Below are 26,623 nucleotides of genomic sequence, written 5' to 3' on the forward strand. Positions count from 1 at the left end.
GTCAAGTTCCACTACCAACCACAGACAGGTCAGTCACAACACAAAGGCACCAAAAATACTGTGTACAGTGTGACCTTAAGGCCATTTGTGTAAGATATGCATGACACAAATGAAGTTTTCAACTAGATGTGGGTCCCCTCTCGCAGGTATCTCAGTTTGTATGTGCAAACACTCCAGAAAACCTGAATCTGAAATACTTCTGGTCTCAAATATTGGGGAAAATCTACACCAATATGCCTGGATGAGGATCAGGAATGAGGTGGTATGATTAAGGTACTCAGTACAGCATATGAGCGTGCCAGCGAGAGACATGTGGAGGATGCTGCATGCTGCACACGAGTGTGTGGATGTGGGCTCAGTGGGACAACTGGCTTAGACTGGTTACCAGGTTACTTTGAGTGGTTGATGGGATTTCCCAAAATGAAGAACAATCCTCATGAGCTTAAAAATAAAGCATCATGTGCCTTCCATTTACATATTAGTTAATGTTCTAATGTATGCTAAGTCTGCCCGGAGGTCCCCAGGCTCAGATAAACAAGTAGCTTTCCACCCACACTCATGCCATGGAACTTGAGGAAGCCCAGTGGCAGGCAGATGATTCTGGGTTTTAAGGGATAACCTGCCTCTTCTAGGATTACACCACTCCTGACACTGACCTACCAGCAGCCCAAAACAGGGCAGCAAGACCTTCCAAGACCCATTGCATTGTAGACCAAGAAGTCCCAATTCACAGATCTGGAGCAGATACACAACCCACCGCCCCAGCAGTGTAGAATTCCATTCCTTATCACAGACCTGTTGGCATAAGACCCGGAAGAAGGGGAGCAGTAACACTGGAGCTGGTGTAAATTAGGTTGACGTTAACACAGGTGCTTAGGGTGCACTGCAAAGCCAACATCCTACCACAAGGTAACCACCTGCAGCCCCTCAGCAGCTTCATTTTCAGCTCCATCAGGGCCAAAGTGCACCCAGGGATCTTTTGACAAGACCATGCATGCAGTCATTGAAACATGCTAATAAAAGTCACCATTGCTGATGCTGTGTGCTCTATCATTCTGTGTTAATTGGTCAGCTGTGGACAGCCCTGACAGCTTTCTCACAGACTCTCGCTGTGTGTGTTGTGTCAGTGAGCTTTGGTTCTCACTCAGGATCCAGCAGGACATGTTTTTTTTTTTTTTTTTCTTTCCTCCTTTAGGTGAACTTTGTGCCTCTAGCCAGGTGTGTGGGAGGTGGGCAGAAATTCCCCTTTATCCTGTGCAGTAAACAGGGCTTCTCAGACCTGCCTTCATCTGAGTCAATATGAACTTTCTGGGCTTTCCACTGCTGCTGTGACCGGTCATCCTTCCTTCCTGTTAAGCCTACAAAAGGGCATAGACACCCCCTCAGCTTTGCCACCTCAGATCTATTTCCCTTACTTTTAAGTAAATAAAAAGAGAAACAGCAGAACCCACCCATGTCTAGAAAAAGTAAGGCTTCCCTCTGTGCTCTGTCTCTGCCATTACTGCCTTCTCCGGGTTAAGGTCTGGGAGAGGGAACTTGTTTGCACTTAGAGTCAGCAGAGACATAATTATTATAAAGAATATGTGCTCTCCATATAAATTAGCATTTGTCTGGTACTTTTGCTGATGTTGGCCATTGTGAGGTTTTTCAACCTCTGAATCTGAGAGAAGCCAGAAAACAGTGAATTTCCTTCTGGATCTCTGACAAAGGTGCCTTTGTGGAAATGTGGGCCCTGCCCTGGGATGTTTGAGTATTGAGTTGGCCTTCATATTTCTTTGTTATAATAAGGCTCCTGGTTGGGCTTGGCAGCCTCTGATATAAACCCCCAGCCTTCCTATGTTCAGGTTTTGTACTTCCTGAAGCATTGTGCAGTAATTGGCGATTGGGCTCAGGATTCTCTGAAAAGATCTCTTTGATTTATAGAAGACGATGGGCCACTATGAGTCATTTGTGTGGCTTCTCACCGTCATGAGCCCTCTTTGCAGCTGTTGAATGCCACAGTGTATATGCAGCAAAAGGGAAAAGGCTGCATATTTTTCAAATACATTTTCTTTTCAGACAATAAAATGGCCTCCAGCCAACTACATAGGTAAAAGGTCTAATGTGTACCTCACTTAACCCCCTGTCATTCAGGAGTCTGTGCATGCTTGTCTATTACTGTTGTCTTGCTTCTGCACTACATCTTGATTTAAACCCACAGAGCTGTTGAAACAATGAACCAATTCATTTTCTGCACGATGACTATGGTATTAGGGAACCAAAGAACCACCTGATGATGTCTTTAAGGTGGAGGCTAGGGGTCACGTAAATGCTTTATCATACAGTAGGAACAGGTCTTTCTCTTGGTTGCTCAGGTAATTTTTCAAGACTACGGTTGACCTGTCCATCAGGGGCTGGCTTTTTTGGAGCCTGAGAGCTTGAACAACCAGGTCAGGCCTAAGGCTCTATTCATTCAGATCTGGTGACTTCTGAAATCATTGACAAGTCACAAGGACCAAATCACCAAGCCCACTGGTAGATGCCAAACCCTGCACTGTGCACAGAAGTCTTGTGAAGAGTCCTCTGAGGGTCTCAGCATTTTCTGGGCTTGAAAGTGGCTTGGGAAAACCAGAGCTGACCCAAGGACTCACCTTTGAAGCCAGCAACTCTGCCTCTTCCATGTTCTCTGGAAACAATGATGGCTTTCTCTTGAAATAAGGTGGCCCAAAGGTTCTGTTCTTGGCTTCTGTTGATCTCTCTCTCTTTAATTCTACTTTCCCTGAACTCTCTGATGAGAGGCAGAATGTCTTTCAAATCTTGTTCAAAATGTTTTTATTGCTGTGAGCAGACTCATTTCTGACCACCCACATCCCTGACTGTTAGGCATGTCTGAGCATCTGGAATGGAGGCCTTGCAAGTGAGAAGCCCATCCAAGGTTTCCTCCTGAAATTAATACGAAAAACAAGTGATAGCTGAAACTCAATGTCAGAAAAGTAAGGTGTTAGCAAATGATCACTGTAAAGTGCTAATAACCTGCAGGGCTGCTCACGAACCTGCCCAGGCTCCACTTAACTGTTTCAGATTCAGTAAAGGAGCCCCAAAGAGGGCGAGCTTACAATTACAATTTTCCCATATTCTCTCAGAAAATGTTTTCTCCAGGAGTAGCCACTGATCATGTGGAGCTGTTTAAGTTAATTAATGCTAAATGAAGTGAAATAAAAGTTCTGGCACCATCACATTCCAGTAGCCTCATGTGGCTTCCATAATGGATGACATACACATACATCAGCCTGTCTTCAGAGCAGGTTTCTGCTGGACAGTGCTGGTCCAGGTCACAGCACTGGACCATTTAGAAGTCTGTTGCCCAGAGACACGAGACAACACCTTTCCATACCAAGAATGGTTGCCTCCTTTTCAGGAGGCAGTCAGATTTTAAGTTTAGTGTACTCACTGGTATCATCCTGTTTTCTAGAACAACCCTGAGTTTTCTAGTGATAGCTTATAGATTGGAGACAGCTAGGAAGCCCTTTGATAATTATACTAATTGTAGCTGTTTTGTTGCAAACTGATTTGGGAGCCAGGATTTTATTCCAAATCTGTCACATATTAACCTTTCTAGTTTACATAGGAAGTCTCCAGAGGTATGGTCATGGCTTATCCCAGAATATTGGGGAACTGAAGCCCAGAGTGGGATAGTTTGGTTCTGAATGATACAGCTAGTAAGTGAGTGAACATGTATGTAAGCTGTGGTACTGTAATTCCTACTGCCTTTCTGTTCTCTACAAGCAGCTTCGAATTATCCAGGAGTATCCCTGTAAGACAGCTGCAGTATCAGGAAACCAAGAAACATGTGTGGATATGAGGCCACTCGGGCTCTTATTCTAAGGAACATGCTGAAGCCTCAATGGGATGAAAATGAAACATCTTTCAAAGCCCTGCTTGAGAAAGCTGATGGGGGAAAGATAGCTGATCTGCTACTTAATTTATGGGGTCCACGGATGTAGACAGTGACTGGCTCGTGTGTGTGTGTGTGTGTGTGTGTGTGTGTGTGTACATATGTATACACACACACACACACTATACACACACACACATATACATATGTAAAGTTTTATGCTTCTGTATGGTGTATGGCAGTTCCCTTGATACAGCACCACAGCTCTGTACCTACAACATAGATTATAAGGCAAGCAAATGCTGGAACATTCCTTCATAGAAAAGATGTGTTAATCCCTGTGCCAAGTCCTTCTGCAAGCATTTCTGAACTTGACCTGTTTGTCAAAGGAATTAAGATGTGAGCATTTGTTTATTGGCTCTCGACATGGATGTGTTTGTTCCCCCCTGTGTGCCTGGAACAGCCGAGCTTACAGCAGTACTCAACTTGCTCTTTAATCTGTCCTCAAAATCTCAAGTCCCAAAGGCCTTACAATGAACATCACATGGACAATTACCAGGGTTTGACCCGGGGCTCAGCCTGCCTGTCTACTCCCATTTTTCTTTTCATGTCTGCCCACCCTGAAGAGGGTTGTATGACTCTTCTTATTGCCATGACAAATGCCTGACAGTATCGGGTGTGAGAAAGCCTCAGGAGCAGCCGGCCCCACTAGGTACACACATTCTTGCAAGCTGCAGTTCTCCCCAGCAATGTATCTGTAGACAGATACTTCTTTTGGTCAGTCTGTCATGGTAATGGAGCCATACTTCTATTGATTTACACCAAGCTGGATGGTTTCTGTTCAGGCAGTAAGGCCATCAGCAACAGGCTCCCAACAATATCCAAGTTAACAATGATGAGGAAATTAAAATAACCTGGAACTTGGAAAGAGTATCTTGTGGATAGTGGGTTGAAGACGTGAGAGGAGATGTGGGTGAAGATGGCCATGCAGCACAAGGCTGGGTTAGTGGCTTCACCTTGGTCTTTTATCACGATCACTTTTACTTCACTAATACCAGAGGTGCTCCCTGGTTGCTGTTCCAGCTGCAAAGGAGGCTCTGACTGAGAAAGTATTTCAAATAGCAGTGCAGTTTCAAAAGAAAAAATGGATAGCTTTCTTTTCATGATCATGTACAGATGTCTTTTCTTTACGTTTCTCGCACATATGAATATTTTAAGACCAAATGGACTACTAAGCCAAGTGTGTGACTTTTTTTAAGCTCCTAACAGGACACAGAATAGCAACACTGGTCTTCCAGTTTTATTCATTTCAGTTATGCACCAAGAAATACCACTGCGTTGGGTTTTCTTTTGTTTTGCTGTTGTTGTTTTGTGTTGATTTTTTAAAGAGATGCTACAGCTCTGAATGTCTATAGCTACATGGCCAGCCCTTCAGTCTGTACTTGAATAAATGTATCTATTTTCTGTGAATTATCTTGAAAGTCTTAAACAGAAATAACCTCAGAGTTTTTAATAAAGTTTATTTTCCTAAAATGCACTAGTAGCATCTTGCCCACCCATAAAACAATAAACTTAACAAAAATCTTATTTTTAACATTTGAATATATGGTGGAAACTTTCTATTTTAAGGGCACATGCCCCATCCAGTTGGAATTTGTACCTTAAAAGAAAAAAGGGGTGGGGGTAGGGATAGCTCTTCACTGGAATTAAATGACATAAAATGTTTAATGTGATAGTACTTTTATTAAAAGAATGTGTTGGAGATCACTCCCTGTGGGCTTTTTTTTTTTTTTAAATAAAAAGTCAATTATGATTTAAAAAAAAAAGAAGGAAGGCTTATTTTGTTTTGCAGTGTGAGGCTATAGTCTGTTTTAGTGTCCTTTCCTTTGCTGTGACAAGATCTGTAGACAGAAGCAATTTAAGGGAGAACAGATTTGCTTTAGCTCATAACCATGGTGGAGAAGTCTGGGCAGCAGGATGTTGAAGTGGCTGATGACATCCTATGCTCAGCCAAGACGAGAACAAAATGTGTTTGCTTCCTGCTCTTTAGTTCACCTTCTTAATTCATGTGATCCAAGAAACCATTCCTCCCTGTTTAAAGATGGGTCCCACCCACAGTGGGCAGGTCTTCACACCTCAGTTAACTGAATCAAGATAATCTACCTCAGGCAAACTGAGAGGGCCATCTCCCGTTGTGACAGCTCACACTCACCATCACACACCAGGGCAGAGAAGACATAGCAGCTGGAACATTGAGACAGCCAGTCACATTGCAACTGTGGGCAGGAAACAGAGAGAAATGAATGCTGGTATTCATGTCTTCTCCCTTATTCCTTTTTTTTTCTGGGACCCTAGCCCATATGATGGTGACACCCACATCTGGAGTGAGTTTGTCAGCCTCAGTCAAACCCCTTTAGAAAAACCCTCACAGATGGAGTTATGTTTCCTAGCTGATTCCAAACTTGTTTTGATCAACAGTGAAGATTTACTGCCTTACTTACTCACACAGTGTTCATTTCATGTCTCTTTCATTACATTCTTCTCTTGTTTATAAAAGGAATTTTGCAGAAAACAGAGACATATCTTGAGTTTCTGTTGCAGAATTAATATTAAAGCTCAGTGGACTAAGATAGTAGGCAAATAGAGTCTTGGGAAATACTCGGTGATTTGACAATCCTTTAGGAATTGGGGTTTGTTTGTTTGTTTGTTTTTCAGTAATCTGCTTTAAATGACCACTGTCTTCCTTGGGTCCCTTCCAATATTCCATAGAAATTTCAGACTAATACAGTGTAAGAATGACTTTGCATGATTAGCAACTCCACAGCCTGACATAGGGTGTCCTCTCCCAGACAGCCTTACAGTCTATTGTCTCTACTAAGGTCTCCAACATGTGGCCACTTATCAGAGATCTTCTCTACCATCAAGTTACATGCTCAACCTTACTCTGCCTTATTCCCCAGTTGCTCTGATTCACTCATTGTAGCCCGATATTTTATGTCCTCACATGCATGCTGTCTCTCCTCACAGTGTAATCTGGAGAAGGAAGACTCCCATCTATCTCTCCATCGACTGCTTGTGCTTCTGTGACCCTGTCTCAGTGCCTCTTACTCTCAGTGCTACACACCTGCAAGGTTCCAGGTCACACCACAGTGCTCTTCCCCATCAGCTTTGTCAACTGTGCTTTGATAGCGGGATTACCTTTGAGATATCAGGGAAGACTATGAGATTAGGGGATACAATTAGAAAGGCCTGGGCTTGGTCTTTGTCACTTCACTTGGGTTGCATGAATCTCAATCCCGTACTAAGACAAGCTCTTGGGACCTCCTGTGTAATTACACAGTTCCTTTCTGTGTAGAACTCAAGCCCAGTAACCATGTAAAGCCAGGTGGTCCAGTGTGTGCCCAGATGTGCTGTCTAGAAAATGATGTAGCTAGGTGAAGCACCTGACTCACGATGACACCTATGATAGTTTGACTTAAGCATGGGGGAAGAATTCAACTACAGGGTTACATGCCAGCATCATGGCATCTCTTCCATGTGGCATGGTAACAGTTCCCAAATTGCCCATGCTTATGTCTGTGGAGAACGGTGCCTTGGTCAACATGGACATCACTTTCTACTGAATATCACTACCTATAAACTGTATAGGACTGTAAACCATGGTGATCATCTGTGTCACAGTTGTGGTTCAAACAGCATAGCCTTATAGACTGAATATCACTGACTCTTCTTCTGCAGCTCCAGCACATACCGCCCCAAGGGCTTTGATGTCACTGTGAAGTACACACAGGGAAGCTGGACTGGCTTTGTTGGTGAGGACCTTGTCACGATCCCAAAAGGCTTCAACAGCTCTTTCTTGGTCAATATTGCCACTATTTTCGAGTCTGAGAATTTCTTTTTGCCTGGGATTAAATGGAATGGAATCCTTGGACTTGCTTATGCTGCTTTGGCCAAGGTAAGGCAGGTCTTTCTGTTCAAGTTAATCAGATGAAGTGCTGAGGCTGTGAAAAAGTCATTAAAGGGACCAGCACAGGGGTCCTGGGTTGTCCTGTGTGTAACTGCTAAAAATCACAAAGCTCATAGAGACAAGTGTTCACTCAATGAAGTTTCCAGGTATGTTAGCAGCTTAGGGTAATTTCCTTTAAGGTAAAATGTTAGTTCTCTCTCTCTCTCTCTCTCTCTCTCTCTCTCTCTCTCTCTCCCTCCCTCCCTCCCTCCCTCCTCCTTATCCTCCTCCTCTTCTTCCTCTTCCTCCTCCTCTTTTTCCTCTTCCTCCTCCTCCTTCTCTTCTTCCTCTTCCTCCTCCTCCTTCTCTTCCTCCTCCTCCTCCTCCTTCTCTTCTCCTCTTCCTCTTCCTCCTCCTCCTCCTCTTCTTCTTCTTCTTTCTCTTCTTCTTCTTTCTCTTCTTCTTCTTCTTCTTCTTCTTCTTCTTCTTCTTCTTCTTCTTTCTCCTCCTCCTCCTCCTCCTCCTCCTCCTCCTCCTCCTCCTCCTCCTCCTCCTCCTCCTCCTCCTCCTCCTCCTCCTCCTCCTCCTCTTCTTCTTCTTCTTCTTCTTCTTCTTCTTCTTCTTCTTCTTCTTCTTCTTCTTCTTCTTCTTCTTTTCTCACTCTGTAGGTGTGTTGGGGGGTAATAAGTATCACACAATGCATTTCTAACCAGAGCTTGGCATCAGGTGATGTTTTCAGTCACTCTTTACCTTATTTTTTGAGACTGTCTCTTAGTGAACTAGCAACTTGCCAATTCAGTTAGACTGACTAGCCATCAAACTCCAGAGAACCTTCTATCCCTACTTTATCAGTGCTGGGGTTACAGGCACATATTGCTGTGTCTGGGGAATCAGCCTCACATCTTCACACTAATGCTTATATATCAAGCCCTTTATCAACTGAGCCAGATATCCAGCTCAGTTTTTGTTGTTTTTTGTTGCTGTTTATTTAAGTTGTTTTTTTTTAATGTTAGCAGAATTATGAGTCCCGTAGATTGTGGGATTTGCTTATAAGCATTGATGAAGGTGGCATTAAAGGGAAACATACCTGTAATTAAGCTCTTAGGATCATATGAAGATGACACCTATGGATGACACTAAGCCACCAACTGAGAACACCATACTGCTGCCCTGTCACCCCAAGGGACCTCTGGGGAGAAACCAGCAACTGGTATATGATCAGATGCCCTGAGGATAGCCATCCCCTACAGAAATAGCCAGGGAGAAATGTTGGAATATTGTGCTCACAAAATCAGAGTCTTCCCAAGATGAGGCGGGCAGGGTGTTTCTATCCAGAACAGTTGCCAGAGATAGGTGGATCTGTAGAAGCCTAGGCTTTGAGAGACAGACAGGTATGTGTGAACTTGAAAAAAGCAGGAGTTACCTGCCCTGGCCCTGCCACTGAACACCAATTCTTGGCTCAGCCCTACACTTTGCTCCCTAGATCAGTGCAGCGAAGAATGAAGTCACATGAGCAGACCTGTCTGGCCCAGGACAATCCAGAAAAGTTTGTTCACCCACCCTGTGGAACATGTGCGCAGCTCCAGTCTGTTAACAGTGGGGTGTGTGGGCGGACCCTTGGCTTCTCCTGGAGAAAGAACAAGGGTAACCAAGTTCCTGTCAGGTCTCAGGCAGGGGACATCACAAGATAGTCATTCACTCAGCTCATGTTCATGTGAAGCAGATCCTGTGAGGCCCTTGTGTCTCATTTACACACATGGTTGCTTCAATGAGAGGTTTATCGTCAGTTGAAATATGAGCCCCAGGCTACTCTCACCCTATTGCAGATCCAGGACTGGTTCAGTGCCTTTGTACTTGGCACTGTGGGCAGACTTCATAGATATAAAGGCTGGCATGGATCCTGGATTCCTAAGTCCCTTCTGCTAACAGTATGACTTTAGGCAAATCATATCTTTCAGTGGTTGGAAATGAAGGATGAGATGTTTTTAATGCTAATTATTGTGAAGAATAATCCCAAATTAAATTTAATTAATAATATGTAAAGGCTTCATGAGAACAGAGCTATGGGATTTCTTGGGAGGCATCTAGACTTTTCACATGACCTTTAAATCATTTTATCCATGAAATCTCATCATTACTGACAGCTAGCTTCTGAACTGCATCTGTAAGGACCAGTTGAATGGCCTAGGTTAGGTGTCTTATCTCTGAAATGGTGTGGCTGGCCAAGGACTGGGTAATAGACCTAGTGTGGGTGCTCCTAGTAGGTTCCAGGTAGCCTATGCCTCACAATCACCAGGGCGTCTTATGCTACAGATGTTAGGCCACTCTGCATACCTCCTTGGACCTGGGTCCTTTGGGGTTGGTTCTGAACAACTTTAGATTCTGAGGCCCAGAACTAAAGGGAAAATAACTCATAGATTAAGACCATGTCTGAAATATGCATGTGTCAGGCTCTTCAGACAAAAAGACATTGAGCCTCTTAAACCCCAGAACTGACAGGCAACTGTGATCATATTTGCTAGAGAAAGGAACAAAGAACTAGTCAGGACCAGTTCCAGGATTGGTCATACATGAAACAAGCATGTATCCTCTGCTGTCTACAGGAAAGGGGACCAAGATGAGTCCCCACCAGATCCCACCCACCCACCAGTGGACTTTGTCTTTCAGTCCACCAAGACACACCGCCTCTCTGCAGAGATAACATAGAGAGATGATACTAAATCCATGGTAGCATTATATGAGCAGAGACTGAAGGAGCAGGTGACCAGAAAGAACTGGACTGATCAAGTAAGAAGGGTCCTATCTCATTCAAAATGCAGCTTCAAATTCTCATGCCTAGTGAGCAAACATTCCTTCAGAGTGGCTATGGGCAGGGTTTCATCCCCCACAGCTGAGCATTTCATTTGCCTGAAGAAACTGACAACCCAAGCAGGGAATGGCAGTGAATACCTATAACCCCAGATATTCTCAAGGTCAAAGTAAGAGGATTGCCAGGCAACCTAGACAATATAGTAAAACTCTGTCTCAGATGAAAGAAAAAAAAATCTGGCATCTCAGAAAATTAGCCATCCCTGGCATCTTCCAGTTGTAAAAGCCCTAGTATAAACTCAAGTCTGTACTTCATGGTACCTGCAGTGCTAGCCTATCCTAGCCCAAAGCTGTTTACAGAGCACCTCTTGACTGTGGACACTCTTGTAAAATAGAGATTTCCTCCAAACATGTAGCTCTGTGCAGGAGAGGTACAGGGCAAAGAAGGTCTGCAGTCCTGCAGTAGAGAATGTCCTGGCTGTTGAAGCTCATTCATGACTGCTGGAGTACCAGGGGCTGAGATATGGATGTATTGTCCTTGAATGTCAAAGGTTATTTGTATGTTGAGTGGCTGTGGTGGAAAGAGATAGGTAGGAATTCTAGAGTAACTCTTTCCTCTTACTCCAAATATCTGAGCCCAGGTCAATAGCCCACTACCACAGGTTCACATACATCTTTCCTGAAATAGTGATAAACAGCTTGAAGCATCCTAATAGCTCCCAGAGACATCATACTTTTGTGGTAGTACCTCAAATGTCAGACAGGAGGAAGCAAGATGAGAGTCTCCTGAATGATCACAGCTGGTTTCAAGCATGTGTGTTGATTAACCATGAAGATTCTTTAGTAAAAAAAGACCGAGAGTCCCAAAGGAGAGGGATGCTGACTACACCAGGTCACCCTTGTCTTCACAGTGGTCACAGCAATAACTGTCTTTCCCACCCTTCTGCAGCCATCAAGTTCTCTGGAGACCTTTTTTGATTCCCTGGTGGCCCAAGCAAAGATTCCAGACATTTTCTCCATGCAGATGTGTGGGGCTGGATTGCCAGTAGCTGGATCTGGTACCAACGGAGGTAGTCTTGTGGGTATCTTTCAGTCTTAAAGGGATGAAAAATCACAAATTGTTGGGTTTTTTGTTTTATTAAAGGCAAATTAGAACTGTTAAAAACACAATCTAATATAGGTCCTGTTCAGATCCCACATAGGAAATGCTTAACTGTTACTAAATATTAGGCATCCATAACAGAATTTAAGGATAATTCAATGAACTTGTCTTACAACATTTAAAAGATAGATAATGGTCCTGCCATCTAGAAACACGATTCTCATTGTTTCTCCAAATCCCACCCCATTGTCTTATTGCTTTTTGAGAGTATACAGAGCAGCTGGCCTTCAGTGGGAAGATTTGCCAGCAAGTAAGGGACAATGGGGAGGTACAGCAGGTAGCTCTCCTCTAGGCAAGGCATACACACCTATGATTTCATATACTTGATCAGAGACAAGACCACCATGTCTTTTCCTTCTTCCCTCCCCCTTCACTCCCTTTTCTTTGTTCTACCACTACATATCACTCAATAAAAAAAAATGTTTAGAATGAAATGGGATTGGGGCAATCTACTTCATGGGGGTAATGCAGGCCAAGCTTCCCTGCGGGGGAACTCAGGGTACAGAAGATACCTCTTTGAGAGGTGTATCCAGTCCCTGTTTGCCCTGCAGCAGGATCAGCACTGGTCATTGCCTTTGACTAATAGTCCACCTGCCCCAAGCACATTTGTTGTCTCCTTCCTAAGAAACAGGGTGGCCTAGCATAGTGAGGTAACGTTATTTTTGCAAAACAATGTATTGGTTAGGAAATCTTGTGGTCTATTTCCCCTCATCTCTGACTTTTGAGGCAGTAAATCAATGCCAGTCAGATTGGTTTACTATTTTACTACATTTGTTTGAGGGAACTTTCAGAATCATAAAGCTGGAGCTGTATGCTTGGAATACCAGTGGAGTATCTTTGTTAGACTATGGCAAAGTATTGTGGGACATGATTACAAATACATACACACACACACACACACACACATCTTCCATAAATGGGGAATTTTCAAGCATCAATATTTGCTGTAGAACATCAGAATAAAGTAAAGGTACTTCTTCGGGTGATGTGTTTCCCTGAGTAAATGCTTCTTTATGGAAGCTATTGATGTAGTCACATAGATTTAACCTCTAACATCTGTAACTGTTTTCCCCGACCAGGTCCTTGGTGGGATTGAACCAAGTTTGTATAAAGGAGATATCTGGTATACCCCGATTAAAGAGGAATGGTACTATCAAATAGAGATCCTGAAATTGGAAATTGGAGGCCAGAGCCTCAACCTGGACTGTAGAGAGGTGAGTGTTCTCAATTCCTGTTGGATTCTGCCTGTGAGTGCTAGAGAAGCTTCAGCATTTTACCAGTACCTGGTCATACTCAAAAGGTATGTCACATTACAGAGTAACTCAGAAGATCCTTACAGGAAGACATAGATCCTTTATCTATGATGAGTTCAAATCAGTAAATTACACACATGCACAAGAGTGCATGCACACAAACACACACACCAGCCTCCTCCCAACTTCCTGGAAAAATTAGTATAAGATGATGAGTATGGATGACAGTGTCCAACTTCATTTTCATCTTCCCCAGTCATCTTGGCCAGATGGTCCCTCAATTTATTAAAATAGAACCTTTATCAAGATAGAGGAAATTAGCTGTCATCAGATTTATCCTCTTTAACTCGGACACACACACAGACTCACACAGACTCTCTCTCTCTCTCTCTCTCTCTCTCTCTCTCACACACACAGACACACAGACTCACACAGACTCTCTCTCTCTCTCTCTCTCTCTCTCTCTCTCTCTCTCTCTCTCTCTCTCTCTCACACACACACACACACACACACACACAAAACTATAACTAGAAGAAGACTCCTAAAGATGCATAAGCTTGACAATGTCACTAGGCAGGTCTACACACAGCTGTTATACTGCACATATATAGTCTCACACAGTGTTTGGCCTCTTTTGTATTCAGGCATTAGAACTATGTCAACTTGAGGAAGTTGTCCTGTGAGCCAGTTTTAGGTGGCTTCTGAAGCTCACCAGCCAGTGACTGTAGAGCACCCTGTAGCACTTCCTCTCTTGTTGACTCTCACACATCTCCACACTGCCCTGAATTCTCATAATCACAAACATCTCTTATCAATGTTAGTCTAATATTGCTCTACTGTAGTTCTATAGAGTTAGGTCCAAATCCACAAATCTAGTGTCAGATCACTGAAGACTCCAGACTTCTATCAAATGAAATGGAGTACACATTGTGTATTATATGTGTATTGTTATTAAATTTCCTTCCCAAAGGCAAATGGGGGTGTTGATTAAGAGCTATCCTTCTCCTTCTATTGATAATATAATATAAAAGTAGATTTTGAACAGTTTGTTTAAAAAAAAGGTCATTTTAATTTCTAAAGTCCAGTGGGCCATCTCTCTTCCCAGCATGAGGGAAGAGCAACTTGGGCAGCTCCAATAAGGTAAAAAGCTTTTCCTGGGAGCTAGGAGTTGTGGTCCTGTCCTTCTCTTGTGCCCCAGTTTCCTTATCTATGAAGTGAAAACACTTGCATAGATGGCCCTTGATGGCTGAGGTCTGGAGTATAACATGACTTAGTCACCACTCAGCCACTGTGACTTCATGATAAAAATATGGGGTCATAGTATATAGATAGGGAACCCATCACTGCTCAGTGTCTTCTCCCTTTCCTGTTTCAGTATAATGCAGACAAGGCCATTGTGGACAGTGGCACTACGCTCCTGCGCCTGCCCCAGAAGGTGTTTGATGCAGTGGTGGAAGCTGTGGCACGCACATCTCTGGTGAGTCCTAAGAATTTTCTAGAACACGTCAGTGTGTTGTGAGTCTCTGAACTACTCAGCGTGCTGAAGATTTTAAAGAGCAGGCTGTTCCTTGTTTTGTCAACTGTTGCTTGTGAAGCTCACTGATCAAGTTACCTTTTGATGTGAATCTATCTGCAATACTTTCATGTCAATTTCAGAGGGTTTGGTTCTGAGCATGCAATACTCCCAGTGTTTTAACTAATAGTTGAGTTGGCACAAGAATTTTTTTTTTAATCTGAGGTAAAAAAAATCATCTTCAGTATGATTATATCATACGCTGCTTAATGACAGTAATGTGCTCTGAGGATAGCATTGCCAAGTGATGCTCTTGTTATGTGGGCATCATGAGATGTACTTACACAAAACTGGGTGATGTGGGCCAACCATCAAATGCAAAGGTGGACAAGATGGCTTACTGGGTAAAGGTGCTTGCCATTCAAGTCTGACATCCTGAGTTGGATCCCTAGAACCCATGTAAAGGTGGAAGAGAAAACCAACTCCATAGTTGTCCTCCATATGAATGGTGTGCCACATGTATGGTCCCTCTGTATGTGTTTACACATGTGTGTTCCACAATAGTAATAAAGTCTTAAAAATAAATGAAACATAAAAAAATATGTGTACACAACATATGCCTCTGCAGTAAACTTTATAAGTCAAAATACACAAAATGCAGTAGGCATGCTCACACTAAGACCACCACAGACCTGTAAGTGAAGCATTGGGCTGTGACATCTCAGGACAATAAGAATGACCCCCTCCATTACAGTCTTGGAACTTCCACTGTTTCCTCCATGCTGTCAATGTAGAAAAACTTATTTAGTACATAACTGTGTGCTAAAGTAACAGGGAAACACAATTGCATTTGTACCCTTTAAAACAAAACAAGCCCCAAATCTGTGCCCTCGTTGCTTTTCATTTAACCTAGAGTGGCATGTAAACATCTTATAGAAAGCAAACCAGTTGGTCAAAGTAACATTTGTTTGATGGCTGTGTCCTGAAATATATCTGACTGAGGGCAGTGTGTTAGAGTTCTCTAAAGAAGCAGAAGTGATAGAATTAATATATGTGATATATAAGATGGACTCACAATAAATAACGTTGGCTGATATCTGACAGCCAAGAGTAGCCATCAAAAACCATAGCCATAGCTTTTGAGACTTGCCTACTGTTTCTCCCAGAATCATCCCAACTTTCCAGGGAGTGTAGACCAATAGTATAGACCAAAAGCATCTGTCCAGCACAGAGAAGATAGCACTGTGGATAAAGCACCTACCGTGGAAGCACGAGAACAAGAATTCAGAGCTCTAGATGCCATGTCAAAGCAAGCAAGCATGCATGGTGGTCTCCTGCAATTCTGCACTGGGAAGGCAGAAACAGGTTCCTCTGAGCAGTCTGGCCAGCTAGACAAACTGGAATTGATGCTTCAGGTTCAACAAGAGACCTTCCTCAACAGACTGAAGGGCTATTGAGGGAAGCACTCACATTGACTTCAGGCCTCCACACATCTTAGTTAAGGTTTCTGTTGCTGTGATAAAACAACATAGCCAAAAGACACTTAGAGAATAATGTGTTTATTTCAACTTGCAACTTTACAGTCCATCACCAAGGGAAGTCAGGGCAGGAATTCACAGCAGGAACCTGAAGTCAGGAACTGATGCAGAAGCCATGGAGTGCTGCTTACTGGCTTGCTCTCTATGGTTTACTCAGACTGCTTATAGCACCCAGAAACACTTGTCCAGGGTTGGTCCTACCCACAGTGAGCTTGGTTCTTCTACATAAACCAAGAAAAGGCACCCCAAGCTCATCTAGCAGGGCATTTTCTCAATTAAGAGTCTTTCTTCTCAGATATGTTTAGGTTTGTGTAAAGTTGACGTAAAATTAACCAGCACAACACACATATACACACTTGTAACTGCACCTGCATACATGAGCGCACACATGTATGCATACATACTTTCACTTATCCATACCACATACACACATGAAAAAATACCAGTCTATGAAGCATTGGTTGTCAAATGGTGTGTATTTATTAGTTACTTGTTCATGACTAGGACAGTTACCTCACAGAAGGGTTTATGTTGTTCTTATTTTTTTTGGGGGGGGGGGTTGTCAGCCCTTCACAGTGGGGAAATTGGGGCATAGAAGAGAAGTTCATGTCAAACCAGTCAGGATACAGAGATAGGGAATACAGGAGAAGACCAGGGCACTATAAAGCTCTAGACCTTCTCTCAGTGTCCTCTTCAAGCTGGGCTGTACCTCTCACCTTAACCACCTCTCCACAGTGCCATGATATTCTAAATTCCTCAAGTAAGTAATGTCACTTAAGTCAGATCCCCAGTATTGAATCACTTCCAGAATCTCAACAAATGGGGAACACTCTATGTTCAGTATATACCAAGTAAAATTAAACCCCATTCAATTTCTTCTGTCTGGTTCCATCTGTGGAGCTGTTGAGACCGTTTATATTTCCATCTGTCACCTGTAACTGTCACCTCTGTCATCTATGTTTTCTTTGGTTGCGACTTTCATCATGTGCCTCCTAGGCTGGAAGATGCATGAGAGCTACTTGGGAAGCCAGAGTGCAAGCAATCACTGTCTTACACAGCTTGTCCTGCCAACTATTCAGCCTGCCCCACTGCCTGCTGCCTGCTACCCAATGCCTGCTGCCACTTCACTTACTCTGTCATGTCACCAGTGCTGCCCTCTTCTGTCATCTCTCTGAGCAGTCTCCTCAAACAGCTCAAGGGGTATTTGGACTAATCACCCCATTTGTTTGACCACTAACAGACATTTGCTCTGAACAAATCACAGCCATTTGTTTGAACCAACCATTGCCTTGCCTCGTAGCACCAATCCACACAATACCTTTTGTAGACTACCAGGGGAACTATTCCTTGCATGGCCAAGATGGACATGGTTTCAGGATTGTCTAGAGTTCACCCAGGCTTACCACAACAAAAAGTCTGCTGGTAACTGTTTCAAACATCTCTGCCTTAAGCTGTGTAGAATGTGACTGATCGTAGCTTAAGGGCAACCAGCTGGCTGCTAGACTAATAATTCTTTTGCTTAAGACAGGCAGAAGAACAATGAGGAGTCAATCAGCTGCTAACTAGGGAGTCAGATTGAAATTGCTCTGTCCCAACATTTTTCCTTATTTACAGGAAAATGAACATCACAGGTGTACTTAAAATACAAACTTAACATTGACAGATTTTGTAACTGATAATTTAACAACATTAACACCTCCCTGGGCCCAGAGAGGGGGGATCCCCCTTGTTTTTCCCATGTCTACTCAGGGTCCCCACTAGATAGATGACCAGACATGAATATTTTGTGCCCAGAGACTGCAGGTGATGCTGGCAAGGGGCTGGAGTGAGACCAAGCTGGCCAAATCCCAGCCACTGACAGAAAAACAGATAACTGTGGCTGTGTGTCAGATTCCATCACAAATGTAAACTCAAGAGGAGCTTTGATTAGCCTGTCCCCAAATTGCAGAAACCTGGATCTCTGTGGGAAGAGCACCCAACAAGAATGTGTGCACAGGGGTTGGTTTCCAATGTCAGGCAGTGGTCCAGAGCAGCCATGGCAAAAGCAGAACAAATCTCTATCTTTGCCAACAGCTGCTACACCCAAAAAAAAAAAAAAAAAAAATGCCAAGTCAGTCTTTCCATGCTGTAAAGTTAGAATGCTTGCTAAAAATCAGACCCTACTTAAAATAAGGAGCATATGCCCAGTGCTTAAATATAAGTATGTCCTCCGCAGGAGTAGCGTGAGTGCCTTCAGACTTTACATTCCCAGCTTTAAGGGATTTACAAGAATCACAGGGACCAGTGTAGAGTGTCAGGTGTGTAGTAGCCAGTGAGCCACAGCCAGCCTTTGCATGCAGCTGGGCAGATGTGTGGAGGGGTGAGGGGTTCATACCCTAAGTTCATCTCAGCATCTCATGACTTAAGCAAACCACAAGACAGAGACCAGGAGCTTACGGCATTTGTTTGCTGTGTCTAAAATTATCCCATGATTTCATTTAGCACCTGCATGGGGGAAAGGCAGGAGATAATCAGCCTAGGGTGAGGTGTGTGCTAGTGTGTATCCTTTGCCTTACAGTGCAGGGCCTCTGGGCATTGGTCCCCTTTACTACAGGACTCATGGGAAGCCCATCCTCTTGGCTTGGGTTTCTTCCTACTTAAGCAAAGGGTAGATACAGACTGGAAGAAACTATAGTGTCTGGCTCTTGTCCCTCAGGCAGAATGTAAAAAGGAGTGGTTTTTAGATCTGCATTAAAAAGGAGCCCTAAGATCCAGTCAGCCCAGCTATGGCATCCCAGCTGTGGCTCAGCCCAGCACCTCCATGGCTGTAGAGTCCATCATCAAAATGACACCAACACAAAGTGTCTTTCAACTTTAAAACTGACCTGAGTTTGGAATATCACAGCCCCTGGAGAGATTGTTAGACATATTTTCTGGGACCTTCAGATCTGACCTGTGCCATTTACACAACTGCTTGGCTTCTCTGGGACTCTCTGAGACTCACTCTTTATTACATATGGGAGCTGGTTATGCACTTCACTAGAACACTGGGTATTCCTTGGAGGCCCAGACACTCTTAGCTCTGTGAAATCCAGCAAGATGATGAATCTTCTATCCTGATTAGGTCATCAGAAAAAGGGACCTATGGTCCTGTTGGTGATCTATCACTTCTGTAAAAGACAAATGTGTATTAGCACCAGCAATAGAAACCTGACAAGTCTACTCTGGCTGTGTGTGGGAGGATTAACAGGTGGCTTTGTGCCTCAGAAGGTGGGTGATAGCACCTAGCATGTGCATTGTTACACACAGCACCCAACCAGCAGTCAGGATGTAGGTATCACCTGTTTTTTTAGGACTGGCTCCTGGCCCTGGCTTCTCCCAATCTCAGGAATAACTGTCATTCCCCCTCCCCCCCACACCATCTGCTAGTGACTCTGGGGTACATATCTATCCCAACCATTCCCTAGAGCTCAGAGAACGCAGGGCACAGATGAGCTGTCCACATTCCCACTTAACTTACATCCGAGGCACTGCTGAGTACAGACCTGGGAAAGTGGAGTGCAGGCTTTGCTGCTTCCCAACAACCCCCTCTTCCCCATCAGCCTCCTTCACCTCTCTTTCTGTCCCTGGCATCTAATGGGCAGGTTCCTTTCAACACCTTTGCTGTGGCTCTGCCTCTCTCACTCCCAGCCCTGAGCTCTTGAGATGGCACAAGCCTATAGAGCCTGTTAATTCCCCTGCAGGTGGAAGTAGGTGAGTAGTACCACCTTTCCAGGTCTTAATGGGTGGCACAGGTGGCCGCCTTTTAGTCCTGAGTGTCACTCACTTTTCCCCAACATGTTCCTCAGTGTTGTGTTTGTGTAGATATTGGGCCCACAGAGTGAGACCTACACAAACACAGATGAGGGACACCTGTGAAGTCCTAGGTTCAAGAACAGGGTCATTCATTACCAGGAAGCAAGATTTGTCACCGTGAGCTGCGCCAGGGAAAGGCTAAGTAGGAGACAACTGGAGCAGTGTGCTATTGTTAAGCTAGGAGTTAGGGAGGATTTCTGGATGAGGTGGGGTCTAGACTGAGGTTGTGAGGAGAAATGTTTAAGAAGAGTGCACTAAAGCTACTGGTAGAAATGAACCCCTGAAGTGCACAGGTAGGCAATGTCCCAGAGGGCCTTGAAGGCCACTGTGATGGGCAGTTTTAACTGTCATGCTGACATAAACCAGACATGGGAGGAAAAACACCGTTGAAGAATCATCTAAATCAGGTTGGCCTGTGAGCATGTCTATGGGGATTGTCTAGATTGCACATTGAAATAGAAATACTCGGCCCACTGTAGGTAGAATCATTCCCTAGCCTGGGCCTCCTGAATTGTATAAGAGATGAGAAAACTGGGTGAAGGCAGCCAGACAACACAAGTTAGTTCCGCTCTACTCTCAACTGTGAGTATAACTTGACCAGCTGTGTCACCCTCTGCTACTGTCATGTGTCAGCTGTAAGAAACTGTAACCTGAATTGTAAGAGGAATGATCAATTCCCTTTTCCCTGAGTTCCTTCTCATCATGGTATTCTATCACAACAACAGAAATAAAACTATATTAGATACTTTTGCAATTTTTTTTTCTTTTAAAGACTTGTTGCTGTGTGGCCTGGAGTGAGCTGTCACACCTCTCTATGCTTCAGTTCCCTCCCTGGTAATGTGAGAAGGTAATGTGTGTGGTAACACACACAGGTTGGTGTGTTAGAAGGCTAAAGTAGTCATTTGCAAAGCATTTATCACAGCTAATCCCAGGAAGTGATCCGGGTGTCTTTGCAGTTTTAATAATTATTATTGTGTCATCACCATCTCTCTTCCAGAAGACTGATGTCCCTGTCACTCTGTCCAAATGAGATGTTGTTTATCCCTGTAGGCGTCTAGTACTGGGACCAGGGAAACGGAGAGCTGTTTCCTGTTATGTGCCAGGCTGGTGCCTGCTTCTCACAGGATCTGTTTTGTCTAGATTCCAGAGTTTTCTGATGGCTTCTGGACAGGGGCCCAGCTGGCATGCTGGACAAATTCTGAAACACCATGGGCATATTTCCCTAAGATTTCTATCTACCTGAGAGATGAGAACGCCAGTCGCTCCTTCCGGATCACCATTCTGCCGCAGGTACAAACCTAGTTTGTACACTTCACATGTAACTCCCGAAGTCAAATCTCACTCATGACTAGGCACCTGTGGCCACCACCTTGTTGCTTGTTCTTGATCCTGCAGGTTTGCTGGTCCATGTCAGTCTGCCTTATATGGCCATGGTCAGTAGGAAGTGTGTGAACATGTCTTATTTTGAGCCTGGGATATTATGGTCTCACCTCACATGTCTGCATAACAATCCCATGTGTCTTTCCATCATCAAATGCCATGGGTGATAGTGGAGTTCTGAGAATGCAGGTGTCCATGGCCAGTGAGTTCAATAACCTAGGAGGGGGTGTGGAGTCAGCAGAAAGCTAGACTCTGACCACCTGTTGAAGTTCAAGCAAGTGGCCTTGAATAGCTTGAGCTGTCCTTGTTTATATAGAAATTTAGAATATGCATTCAAACATGTACAGTTTCAGATTTTCCTTTAATCACTATCCAAGAATCTCAGCAAGTTCTTATTAAAATTCATTTTAAGTTCCCTTGTTTCCTTGTGGTCAGTGATCAACCTTTACCCATATCTAAGTAGTATAGTATTACAATCCAAATGATTATGTCATAGCTAAATACACTTGAATATTGTGAGCCAAATGATGTAAGTATTGCATTGCAAGCCAGACAATTATATCTAGCCAGGCATATTTAGTTTGAATTGTATACAGGCCAGCAGTAGGCATGAAGTTTCAAGGTAAAAGACAATAGAATCCAAACATAAACTTGTAATGGCAATATAACCTTTACATGTTATCACTGTCTGATTCAATAAGCTCACACTATGTTTTAAGTTGTCTTCATGCCGTTAGCTGTGTTAGTTTTATAGTATGGCTTTGCTCTATACAGCTTTTCCATACATTTTTCCATCAACCCATACCATTTCTTTCTTTTAGGTAAGCCCTTACCTAAGGCAAAGATGAATCTATCCAACTTATATTTCTTATAAGAGCATAACAAATTTTACTTACTAACTTATAAGAATGAACCAATTTGTCTTGAGAATGAACTCTTTACTATTGACCCCTAGGCCCTGTCTCTTTAGGCCCTGTCTCTTTAGGCCCTGTCTCTTTAGACCCTGTCATCAGTTTTGAGACTGATAAGACAATAAGGAATCTTTTTAAAGGTCTTAATCAATCATATTTTTAGCTCACCTTTTAAGGAAGCAGCAATCATGGTGCCATCTCCTGAGGACTCACAGACTCACACAGTTGTTCCAGATATCATTCCCACTGGGCCTTGCCAAGTGGGAGAAGCTCAAAGGGCCTTACCTCGAGGAGATCATCCGTAGAATATGCATGCACCTTTCCCAGGAAAGACAACATGGCTCCTGCCATGAGAAGAAATATCCCTAGGCAGCCCTGGTATATTCGCCCTTTTCCCTCCCTGAAGCAGCCTGGAGTGGACCTAGATTCCAGGGCTGAGGACACAGTCCCTCCTCTCAGTGTGGGGAGCCACACAGCCTCAGGGCATAGCCATGAGGAAAGGTAAAGAAGTTGAGACCATCTGTGACATCTACCACAGCAAATGTCTACCCTGTCCTTGTATCAATAAAGTTGAGCTGTCAGAAGTAAACACCACATAGTTCCTGTAACAGCAGTAACTCTTGTTTCCCGAGGGGCTCAGTAAAGCAAGTCTGTCTTCCTGAGCCATATCTCCCACTCCACTCTCCAATCCTCTTTCCCTGAGCCCTAGCTTTGTGAGGGAGAAAAATGAACCACCAGACTGGGAAAGGCCTGGGTGAGCTGCTTTTGATCTCACAAGAGAGGCCACTGTGGAGTCATTTCCCTGCTACATGCCTCTGCCTAACCTTCTCCCTCCCTAAAATCTAGAGAGGTCAGATTCAGGGTTCCTGCCACCAGAATCTTAGGACAGGACTTGGGGCATGAGCACACAGATACCATGTGCACACACACACACACACACACACACACACACACACTCACCCACACACATATTGTTGTTGTTGTTGTTATTATTATTATTATTATTATTATTATTATTATTATTAAAACCAGCCTCTGTCAAACAGGAAATTCTGGGTTTCTTCATACACCCTTGAAAGTGTGCTTACTCTCAGTCTAAATACTACCAGCTGTGTGTATATGCTACCTTGGTTTAAGGTAGGCAAGTGCCTTTTTTCTGAGATTCATTAAGATTAAGTAAGTGTTCTCACAGATTACAAAATATATGGTCTTGAATTCTTTAAGCATTAATGTTAGGCAGGGTCTCACTATACAGCCCTGGTTGGCCTGGCCTAGAACTCACTCTGCAGGCCAGACTATCCTTAAACAGAAGTTTACCTGCTTTTGTCAAGTCCATTATCTGAAGTTCTTCCTGGAAGGGACACACAAAAGGACCAACTAAGAGATGAAAACACACTCTGAGTTGCATCTAGCCACCGCTTATCCATGTCTGTTCATTGCTTCATATTTGATACATAATCTTTTGCTTCTGTGTAGTTTGTTCACTCAGAGGTGGTAAGAGGTACATTGTACATGTACTTGGGAAACTCCAAAACCTTCGATCCTGGTGTTGCTATGGAAACTAACCATATCTTCCACCTTTTCCTAATTTAAGTGGATCCTCTCTGGAAGTTGTGTGCCCCCATTTAACATCCACCAAGCTTCACCTCATACATTTGTGTACACACATTTGCCGAGCCCCTACTCCAGGATAAGGTCCCAGGACTACAGGGAATAAGTAACTCCTTACCTTGATGCAGTGCTTGCTGACTGATAGTCTAATCGTGCAAGTGTCAGTCCTGGACTGAAGCACTGTACTCATGTGCACAAACCCACACTCAGAAACATGCACATATACACTTAATTAAATTTTTAAAAATCTTTGAAAAATAAAGTTTATTGAGACAATTTTGATCTCATGTCCCAGATGCCTGGGATGACGTCATTACCTCCCTTGATCTTTGCAGGGGTGAGGGGTGGGGAGGTGCTTTTTACACAGTGGGACCTCCAGTTTTATGCTCTTGTGTAATCCATGCTTTGTTCTGTGTCTTTGCCCTTGCTTCTTCAACAAACAGCTCTACATTCAGCCCATGATGGGAGCTGGGTTCAATTATGAATGCTACCGTTTTGGCATCTCCTCTTCCACAAATGCACTGGTGATTGGTGCCACCGTGATGGAAGGCTTCTATGTGGTCTTTGACAGAGCTCAGAGGAGGGTGGGCTTTGCAGTGAGTCCCTGTGCAGGTAAGTGTGGTTTTCGTGGTGTAGGATCACCGTATAAAGGGGACCTGGAACTATAATGGTGGCATGCTGGGTACTATTGAACCATTTGCCATGTGCTCACTTACAATAACTAGAAGAACAATAACCACGGAAATGGCTCACAGGCTTATTGAAAGATGAAATGAAATTATCTACATAAGTGTATGTGAGTGTGTTTTGGTGTGTGTATGTATGTGTGTATGTGTGTAAATACTAGAAGTTAAACCCAAATGTGTGCACATATTAGGGTAGTATCTACTACTGAACTATACCCTTAGCATTTTACTTCTTAACTTTTTTAATTTCAAAACTGCGTCTTCATAAGTTGTTCAGGCAGGTTTTGAACTTGGGATCCTTCAGCCTCCCATCCAGCTGAGATTTACAGGCCTATACCACCAGGCTCAGCACACATAAAACTTGTCTTCTAGCTCAGACACACAACAGGTTGTTGAAGAATGCTAGCTATTGTAGTTGCACTGAAAATCACTTCCCACACAAGAAATAAAAGTGCCCGTGAGTCTCGCTGCTGAATTATAGTTTGATTTTATTCTGAGGGTTCTGGGAATGGAACCCAGAGGCTCAAGCAGACTAAGTACATGTCCACCATTAAACTGTGTTCCCAGGTCATGAATTGCAATGTTTTGGTTGTTGATGCAAAGTTAATAAAGGAAAGAATTCATGAGAATCTGGGACTTCATTAGGAAATAAGTAGATATGTGGGTGCTGGTTTTTAGAGTCCTAAAATAATAAGGCCAAGGAATAATTCTCTCACAGAATTTGTGTGAGCAGCCACAGCAGAATTGCCCTGCAGAGTCCAGCTGAGGCCTGGATAGAACTCCACAAGGAAGCCCCTTGCCTGCCAGCATCCTCCAAATTGGCAGCTGCTACAGGTGGGGCTCACAAAATACCTGGTGCCGTCAAAGACGAGGTACTTTTATCGAGCCGTCCAAGTTGCCCAGGAAGAGGCAACTGAAGATCCGGGCATGTGATTAAGTTGCTGGACAGAGAGGAAGGAGAGGCTGTGTCAGAGAAGATGGTCAAGATAACTACCAGAGTTTCAAAATAGCCATTCACAGGACTAAGAAAAACTGTTTGCAAACTGAGTGTAGCAGGTCATGCTTATAACCCCACCATCCAGGAGGCTGAGGCAGAAGTCTTGCCTTGAGTGAAACCTATCTCAGAAAGTCAAAAGTTTGGGGGTTGAATGTGATATGTGGGTAAAGAGCCTTCCTAGGATGCAGGAAGTCTTGGTTCAAGCCCTACCACAACGGCAACATAAAATCGGATGTAATGACGTGTATAAATCTCAGCTCTCAGGAGACGAAGGTAGGAGGATCAGAAGTTTAGGGTTATCTTTGCTTTCTTTCCTGCTGCTAGAATAAAATAGCTCGACAAAAGCAACTTAAAGAGACAGGGTTTATTTGGCTCTCTACACCAGGCTACAGCCCACCATGGAAGGGGAGATCCAGGCAGCAGGAGCCTGAAGCAGCTAGTCACATCCCATCCACAGCCCTGATCGGAGAGCAATGAATTAATGCACACATGCTAGTGCAGAGCACACTTTCTCCACTATTAAGTTCAGAATCCCCTTTCCAAGGAACCGTGTAACCCACCATGAGCAGGTTCTCCCGTCTCAATGGACATAATCAAGACAGACTCCCACAGATATCTCCACAGGCCAGGCTGATCTAGGCAATCCCTCATCGAGACTCTCTTCTGAAGTTGCTGTAGGTTGTGTCAAGTTGACAATTAAAACTAATCAGTACAAAGCAATCACACAAGAGAACCAGCATCTCTGAAGGTGTGGTAGCCATGTTAAGAGGGAAAACTATGTCTGGTTTGTAAGGATAACTTAGACTAACAGTCACCTAGCCCAGACATACATGATATGTAGTTTTGTGTGTGTGTGTATGTGTGTTATGTGTTCCTATGTATACAGATGCACGTGTGAGTGTGACAGTACACGTGTACTTGTGTGAACATGCAATCAAGACCAGAGAACAACCTAGCTGTCACTCCTCAGGATTCCATTTACCTTGCTTTTTATAACAGGGCCTCTTGTTGACCAGGCACTCACGAATTTAGCTGGGCCATCTGACCTGCAAATCCCTGCATCTACCTGTCTCTGCCCCTCAATGCTAGGATTACAAGAGCCTGCCATCA

The 26,623-nt window shown here is 43.7% G+C and overlaps 1 protein-coding gene across 2 annotated transcripts in view; it reads left to right on the forward strand.

Annotated features, from left to right (window-relative positions):
* The window catches only part of Bace2 (beta-secretase 2), a 93,103-nt gene that overhangs the window by 48,399 nt on the left and 18,081 nt on the right, over positions 1-26,623 (forward strand). For both annotated transcript variants that reach the window (XM_076943220.1, XM_034515576.2), the window contains exons 3-8: positions 7,613-7,829; positions 11,578-11,706; positions 12,870-13,004; positions 14,419-14,520; positions 21,069-21,218; positions 24,274-24,442. In XM_076943220.1, coding sequence (XP_076799335.1) covers positions 7,613-7,829; positions 11,578-11,706; positions 12,870-13,004; positions 14,419-14,520; positions 21,069-21,218; positions 24,274-24,442 — 902 coding nt within the window. The remainder of the gene's footprint in view (positions 1-7,612; positions 7,830-11,577; positions 11,707-12,869; positions 13,005-14,418; positions 14,521-21,068; positions 21,219-24,273; positions 24,443-26,623) is intronic.

This window comes from Arvicanthis niloticus, chromosome 12 (assembly GCF_011762505.2).
Source record: "Arvicanthis niloticus isolate mArvNil1 chromosome 12, mArvNil1.pat.X, whole genome shotgun sequence".
NCBI lineage: Eukaryota > Metazoa > Chordata > Mammalia > Rodentia > Muridae > Arvicanthis > Arvicanthis niloticus.